The 6,399-nt window shown below is 37.8% G+C and overlaps 1 protein-coding gene across 1 annotated transcript; it reads right to left on the bottom strand.

Annotated features, from left to right (window-relative positions):
- Positions 1-3,403: 3,403 nt before the first annotated feature.
- LOC137635867 (protein FAM200C-like) lies at positions 3,404-4,882 on the bottom strand. The gene is made up of 2 exons (XM_068368299.1): positions 4,546-4,882; positions 3,404-4,020 (listed from the first exon to the last, which is right to left on the bottom strand). Exons 1-2 carry the CDS (start codon positions 4,880-4,882, stop codon positions 3,404-3,406), a joined length of 954 nt encoding a protein of 317 aa, XP_068224400.1.
- Between the last annotated feature and the right edge of the window lie 1,517 nt (positions 4,883-6,399).

Here is a 6,399-nt window from a genome sequence, read left to right as displayed (position 1 = left end):
GTTCACTTAATTTATTCTTATTTTATTTAGTTTAGAGGTGACATCTCCTTTCAGCTTAAGATTTCAAATCTTATGTTTCCTCAGTTTCGTTGTTATAATCTATGTTTGGTGAAGGCGACCACATTTAGATTCACGGAAGGTTTTCATGTTTTTGTCAGGTAGAGGACAGTCATCTCTCGCAATGAGTTGTTCTCTGTGGTGTCTGTCTGTGTGAAATACAGACACCTGTATTCAGAGATCATCATTAGTACGTGGCCTAGTTATGTTATATTCTGTGGGGGTCAACGTCTTTGAAAAGCTTTGTGGGTATATGGAACTCTGCTGTAGGTGTGCCATTTGAGTTTAGTAAGTGTGGCGCTTTGACGAAATTTTTGAACGTCTTTCAAAACAGGACAGGTTCATAATATGTATGCATGAGTTGTCTCTGATTGGATTTAAGTGTAATTGTTTTGAATTGATGATACATTTATCAGTTCTGGTTTTTTAGAGAATTTGGTTTTAAATACCTTCCCGGTGTTAGTTAAAATTTAATTTGTATAATAAGATTATTATAGGCCTACTTATACATCATACATAATTTATGAATTTATCATGTATCCATAAGTCTTGTCATTGTCCCTGTGTCACGGCATTGCTGTATATGTGTTTTTACACATAGATGATATATGTGTATACTTTATTTTTGCAATATGTTCATAAACGTGTATATAACAGCAAATCATGACCACTTGATGTAGTCAAATATCCTTTTGCCTTTCTTCTTGAAAGTCGATTTTGAGAGTGGTAGACCCCCGGGCTGAATGACGACAAGTCAAAACCTGAAAGGCTATTTCAACGACTATTTTCCATCATAACCTATTCTTAATAATTTGATTCGTAAAGTTTCTATCTTCACTCAATCGTTATTCTTCATTTACTATCTGTCACCTATTTTGGTTCAGGTTATCCATTTCCCGTTAGTTTTAAGCGAATTTATTTGGCATTGTTTTTTATATCATATATTTATATACATTAAGTTACAAGCTCGTAAAAGAATATAATCATGATATTATTATTGTTATGATTATCATCTGGTTAGGGGATTTCACAATTTGTTTTGGTATTATGGGTGTGTGGTCTCTCTCTCTCTCTCTCTCTCTCTCTCTCTCTCTCTCTCTCTCTCTCTCTCTCATTTTGTGTTGTAAAGTCTATCTGTCCAAGAGGAACAATATTTGTCTAACTTTTTTTTTTTTTAATACGTGGTGTTAGCACAACTTAAGTTGTCCATTTCTTGTTCTTCAGTAGCTGCTGTACCCGTTGCCTGCATTTGGGGGTTTGGGGAATGCTGATTTGCTCTTCTCATTTTTCCATTATTAGAATCTCTACAGAATTGGCAAATTTTCACTTAATTCTCGTTTCATTGTTTAATTAATTTTCCTTTGGTCGCTGCAACCTCTCCATTCTTGTGAGCTAAGGATAGGGGGAGGGGTTGGGGGAGCCTATAGGTCTATCTGCTGAGTCACCTGTAAGCCATTGCCTGGCCCCCCTTGGTCCTAGCTTGGGTGGAGAGGGGCTTGGTCGCTGATCTTATGTATATATGATCATTCTCTAGGGCATTGTCCTGCTTGATAGAGCAATGTCTCTGTCCCTTGCATCTGCTGTTCACGAGTGGCATTAAACCTTTAAACATAGTTTTAATCATATATTCTCTCTCTCTCTCTCTCTCTCTCTCTCTCTCCTCTCTCTCTCTCTCTCTCTCTCTCTCTCTCTTGAACACGTTCTTGAAGGGAAATTAGATTAAATACTCGATCAGTACACGTATCCTACGGGGGGCTGTAATGTATAAAGTTTATTCGCAGTGTGTCTTGGAAAAGTTTCCTGCCATCTGATTGGTTAGAATTATCTTGTCTCAACCAATCAGCGATCAGGAAACTTTTCCGAGCTAAAGGCACTGCTGCGAATCGGTGCAAATCTGCCTCGCTAAAAAAAAATTGACTATAGTTTGTGTTATTCTCAATTTTACAAAACCGTAATCTCAAACTTTTTTATATGAATTTGTGGCGCTATTTTCTTGATTTTGATTTTTTCTTTTAACCAGACTTCGTTCAGAATTTTAGTTCATATTAGAATATTTATATTGATTTGTTGGTTAAAATCATGACAGTTTATTATGATAAACACTATATTTATCGATTCAGAGGATGAAAGTTAGTTCTGCTCTCTCTCTCTCTCTCTCTTTCTCTGTTCGTACACCCAGATTTTACCAGACGTCTCTATCTTGAGTTTTTAAATCAGTACTTCTCCATTCATCATCTCCTTTACGTTTCATATTCCTCAGCCATGTAGGCCTGGGTTTTTAAAACACTTCTAGTGTCTTGTGAGGCCCAGTTGAACGAAGAGTGGCATGAGGCAAGCAATTCATTCAAACTTAACTTCTATCACAAGCTATAGAAGCACAAATTATATCAGTCATGTTTGTGCATTTGTGAGAAAATCGTAGAGATGAATGCGAAGAATAATGTCTAAAAACAAAAGATATATAAAGAGCTAAACGCGCGCGCTTCAGAGCAAAAGAATTTAGAAAATAAATGAGAAATGATAGGTTTGGCTATGAGCCAAGAGAGGGTGGTCGGGTGGGGTGGGAGGCCTCCTTGGGGACCCAGGGAGGCGGGTAGGAAGGCGGGAGCTCTGCGGAAGCGAAGACAATGTTGGTGTTGGAGACAACAGTAGTGGAGAGAGACTGTTGGTGATGGTGTTGGAGCCTGGAGGTAGGTGGCTGGCGGCTGGGCCTGGGTGGTGGAGGTGGAGGTGGCGGAGGAGGTGGAGTTGCGCGGCCAAGCCAAGATACTCATATCATTCTGCTCCTGGACACCAACCTGAACGGACGTCTCTCTCCCAGCTCTCACCTAGCAGCCATTACCGCAGCTACGATCAGCTTGGATCCGGCGTGGACTCCAGCAGCAGTAGAGGGATTGCTCCCTTGCCAGTCTACCTTACCCCTCATCCTTATCCTTCCCTTCCCAGCCCCTCCAACCCCCTTACTCTCGAGTACCACTTGACTGTCTCTCTCCTCCTTGAACTTGCCTCTCTTCTCCAAATACTTCAATTCTAATTGCTACTAACCATCAGTAGGCCCTTTATTCCCCGGAGTTGCCGTTGTGGTCTTAAAACTCTCTGGGGGCACTGGGTATTGCTGCAACGTCTAGGCCAGTGGTTCTCAACCTTTTACTACCATGCCCCCTCCACAATTATTTTTTTATCGCCACGCCCCCTCCCCCTTGCATATAAAGATAAATTTCACTTGCAGATTTTATATGAAAAGGAATAAAAAAAGCCTTATGGGTTGTATAGTCAATTTACTAAGTAGGAAATAAAGTGAGATAATTGACATTTTCACTTCTACAGGATAACTTGCTTAACTTATTTAGTGAGATACCTGACACTGCTTCTTGGATAGCAGATCTTGAATACGAGGTTTAATGTTAGAGAGTGCACAACGTAAATCATCTTCCACATCCAGGCGGTTTCTGTATTTTGTTTTTATAGCAGTGAGCGTAGAAAATGCAGTTTCACATAGGTACGTTGATCCAAACATTGTTAGAACCCGAAGAGCCTGATGTGAGATCAGAGGGTACACAAAATGGTATTTAATCCAGAATGTCTCCAAATCCAAATCGTTGAATTCATCCATAGCTGTGGAATTAAACTTTAACTCAAGAAACTCCTCTTGAATTTCCTCAGCAACATTAGCGAATTCACACTGAAAAGGATTCCTAATGAATTTCCAGGATTCACGCATGTCATCTATGTCTGGAAAGTATTTCGTGAATTCTGCTTTCAAGCTGCTTAGATGAGTGATTATAAGGATCTTTAACTCAGGGTCAAGGTTACCATGAGCGAGCCCAGAATCTAAGTTCCTAAAACTGGCTGCATTTCCCTGCTGAATTCGACATTTCCAGAGGTCGAGTTTGGCCATGAAAGTTCGAATGGTGTCGTGGTGAGAGATGATGTGGATATTTTTCCCTTGTAGTTTAAGGTTCACTGCATTCAAAGATTCAAAAATATCCACCAAGTAAGCTAGAATTATCTGAAAGCTGTCAGACTTGAATTTGTCATGAAGGGCTGCCTTCTGCTGTGAATCTAGAAATATTATTACTTCTTCTCGTAGCTCATAAAGCCTTTCAAGCATGTTTCCTTTTGATAACCATCGTATGTTTGTGTGAAAAAGCAGGGCTTCATGTTCAGAATCCATATCCTTACACAATAATTTGAAGAGACGACTGTTTAAGGCTCCAGATTTGATGAAATTTACTACCTTTATAGCCACGTTTAGAACATCCCTCATTTCATCAGGCAAAGTTCTGGATGCTAAAGATTCACGGTGAATTATGCAGTGTGTACTTATTACAGAAGGATTTTTTTCTTTCACCTTTGTGATGAACCCAGAACGCAGGCCAACCATGGCTGGGGCTCCATCAGTACACACCCCTATTAGTGAGTCCCAAGAAAGTTTATTTTCCTTAAAAAAGTCTGATGTAACTTTAAAAATGGCTTCTGCTGTTGTACAACTTTCCATGGGGCAACAAAACAAAATTTCCTCCTTTATATTGTTGCCTGACACAAAACGAGCATACATCAAGAACTGAGCACACTGAGCGATATCGGTCGTTTCATCACACTGGATTGCAAAAACAGGCGAGGCTCTTACTAGTTCGAGTGTTTGTTCTTTGATATCTTGAGACAGTTCATGGATCCTTCTCTGGACTGTATCGTTTGACAGGGAAATTTGGGGAAGCTTATTTGCACTATCTTTACCAAGAATGAGTTGAGCTGCACATAGTATACTTGGCTTTATGAGAGTCTCTCCAATGTTATGGCTCTTCTTGCTCTTTGCAATCAACATGGAAATTTCATAAGAAGCCTCAACAACCTTTGATGATTGTTGTCAAAATACCCCGCTGTCATCCATTTTCACTTGCTTCAAGGTGTGTTTTTTTGTTTCAAAGAATGCCTTTGGCTTGTCAACTAGATCAGGATGTGCTGTTTGCAGGTGGCGTTCCAAGCGTGAGGGTCGCATTCCATCATTGCTCAGAGTCTTGTAACATATCACGCTCTGTGGGACCTCTGTGTCACCCTTTCGGAGGGACACAAATCCAAAACGAATATAATCTTTGTTATACTTCCGCTTCTTGGCACTCATTGCAACGTAGTTGGAGTGAAACTGGCAAAACGTATCTGCGATCAAGATAATATGCATTTGTAAATTAAGGTATTTTCCACCTCTTGATGATAACCACCACAGTATGATTATCACAGCTACATGATCAATGAGTGAGAAGGACAGAGAAAGAGGGAGAAAGATATATAAACACGAGATTGGCAGAAAATTGAGACTATATAAGAAATACATCCAGCCTTGGACGTTAAATTAACCTTGAAGGAAAAGAAGGAAAAAAGGAGAGGAAATAATATATATATATATATATATATATATATATATATATATATATATAGAGAGAGAGAGAGAGAGAGAGAGAGAGAGAGAGAGAGAGATACAAACATTTATAACTAAATTTTATATATATATATATATATATATATATATATATATTATATATATATATATATATATATATATATATATATATATTTTATATATATATATATATATATATATATATATATATATATATATATATATATATATATATATATACACGAATCTCTCTCTCTCTCTCTAATACAGCCCTCTATATATATATATATATATATATATATATATATATATATATATATATATATATATATATATATATATATATATATATACACATGAATTTCTCTCTCTCTCTCTCTCTCTCTCTCTCTCTCTCTCTCTCTCTCTCTCTCTCTCTCTCTCTCTCTCTCTAATACAGCCCTACTCGCTGACTCTACCTCTCTGACTCGGTCACTGATCATATGGTTGAGATAATCATGAAGTGGTGGTTATTAGTACATCTTCTTTTGCAAATAGTAAAATTTGAGACCATTAACTTATGATTTTTACAATGTGAAGGAAAAATAAATAAAACAAAATATACATCTTCAAAATTTTGCAGTAATCTTAGCAACGGTCTCTCAACATATTTCGGTATATTGATAAACATAGAAACTGATATATTTTTTTTTTCAAATAAAGGACAATAACCCCACCAATGCAGGGCAGCCCATCAACGACACAGGGAAAACAAAACTAGTTAAAAATAATTGATAGGAAAAAAAATTAATCCCCAGAATATATATCTCCCCTTTTCTTTCATTCACATTCTCACAAACCTGACAATGTTAATGGGTCGATAAGAAACTGAGATAATGTACCTCAACAATTTCGCCTGTAGAAACGGCAAGGAAGAAATGTTCAAATACTTTCGGACATGTGTG

Source organism: Palaemon carinicauda, unplaced genomic scaffold, assembly GCF_036898095.1.
Source record: "Palaemon carinicauda isolate YSFRI2023 unplaced genomic scaffold, ASM3689809v2 scaffold1869, whole genome shotgun sequence".
Taxonomy (NCBI): Eukaryota; Metazoa; Arthropoda; class Malacostraca; order Decapoda; family Palaemonidae; genus Palaemon; species Palaemon carinicauda.
Note: the sequence above shows the minus strand (reverse complement) of the source record. Positions and strands in the feature narration are given on the sequence as shown.

Bases quoted from the DNA above. Each gene is read 5' to 3' on its own strand.
- LOC137635867 (XM_068368299.1), bottom strand. From the start codon at position 4,882: ATGTTGATTGCAAAGAGCAAGAAGAGCCATAACATTGGAGAGACTCTC. The intron at 4,021-4,545 runs GTACAACAGCAG...CTTTGAATGCAG, and splicing joins TTGTTGCCCCATGGAAAGTT to TGAACCTTAAACTACAAGGG.